Here is a 1,308-nt window from a genome sequence, read left to right on the forward strand (position 1 = left end):
AATTTGGATTGCAGGGCTAGGCCATTCCACTCCGAGCTCTGTTTTGACGCAGCCACTTTCAGACTTCAGCCCGAGCTCAGGGACTCCTTCCATCTGCTCCAGAGGTATCATATGGAGCATTTGCTGACTCCTAGGGATTTTTTCTATCACCGTGTAGCAATGGATTTTTATCAATCCATGACCACACACCATGTCCGAGAGCCTACTGTCATCCACTTCACCATAGACGGACGTCATGGTATTCTGGGAGCTAGACATATAGCAGAGGCATTGCGTATTCCCTATGAGCCAGCCAGTCTAGAGGATTATCGAGTCTGGACTCATCCTTCCCAGAGCTAGATAGTTCGTATTCTGACCAGAGGGGCATCCACACACCAGTATCTGATGAGGAAGGAGCTCCCTCTTAGCATGTTTTTCATAGATGCACTACTGCGCCATAACATCTTTCCACTTCAGCACTGGGTGCAAAGGAGAGGAGTGTTGCTAGAGGCATTGTTCCGGATATCTGAGGGATTCTTCTTTGGCCCTCATCATCTCATTATGGCCGTTTTTCTATACTTTGAAGAGAAGGTCCATAAGAAGAAGCTGCTCAGAGCCAATGCTATTCCACTTCTGTTCCCCAGATTGTTATGTCAGATTCTGGAGCACTTGGGGTATCCATCTCAGCCTCAACTTGAGCGTAAACGCATTTGTCGAAAGGTATTCACTCTCGACAAATGGAAGAATATGACAGCCTATAGTGCAGAGCTGGGTGCCCCAGCTGGAGTAGAGCATCCAGAGATTCCACATCCAGAGCAGCCAGAGGAGCCACAGCCCATAGAGACACCAACTGACAAGAAAGCACCTGCCCCTGCAGTGCCCTCTACAGAGCCTACACCTAAGGTTGCACCCTCTGTTTCTCCTGCCACACCACGACCTCCCCCTGTTATTCCAACTACATCAGAGTCATCTTCTTCATTTGAGCCTAGGACTACCATATCCATTTCCGAGTACAGAGCTCTATGTCACACTTTGTAGGCATTGACCACTTCTCAGAGCATTCTTACTCAGGAGATGACAGCTCTTCGTGCTCATCAGGAGCAGATTATTGCCACTCAGACTCAGCATACTTCCATCCTGAGGCAGATTCAGCACCATCTGGGTATTCCATCAGCTCCTGAGCACTAGATGCCTGCCCCCTTAGAGCCCACAGAGCCGACTGCAGGAGACACAGAGACATCCACCTGAGACATTATCTTCACATCATCATCCTCCATCCATCTGATCATTTCCATAGTTTACTTTATGTATTTTATTTATGCATTTTCG

General features: G+C 48.2%; 1 protein-coding gene across 1 annotated transcript; it reads left to right on the plus strand.

Annotated features, from left to right (window-relative positions):
• The first annotated feature begins 540 nt into the window (after positions 1-540).
• On the plus strand, positions 541-1,017 carry LOC104881221 (uncharacterized). The gene has a single exon (XM_010660574.1). The coding sequence runs from the start codon at positions 541-543 to the stop codon at positions 1,015-1,017; it is 477 nt and encodes a 158-aa protein (XP_010658876.1).
• Positions 1,018-1,308: the final 291 nt, after the last annotated feature.

The sequence above is a fragment of the Vitis vinifera genome, chromosome 13 (assembly GCF_030704535.1).
Source record: "Vitis vinifera cultivar Pinot Noir 40024 chromosome 13, ASM3070453v1".
Classification (NCBI taxonomy): domain Eukaryota; kingdom Viridiplantae; phylum Streptophyta; class Magnoliopsida; order Vitales; family Vitaceae; genus Vitis; species Vitis vinifera.

Coding starts and splice junctions, on each gene's coding strand:
- LOC104881221 (XM_010660574.1), top strand. CDS start 541: ATGGCCGTTTTTCTATACTTTGAAGAGAAGGTCCATAAGAAGAAGCTG.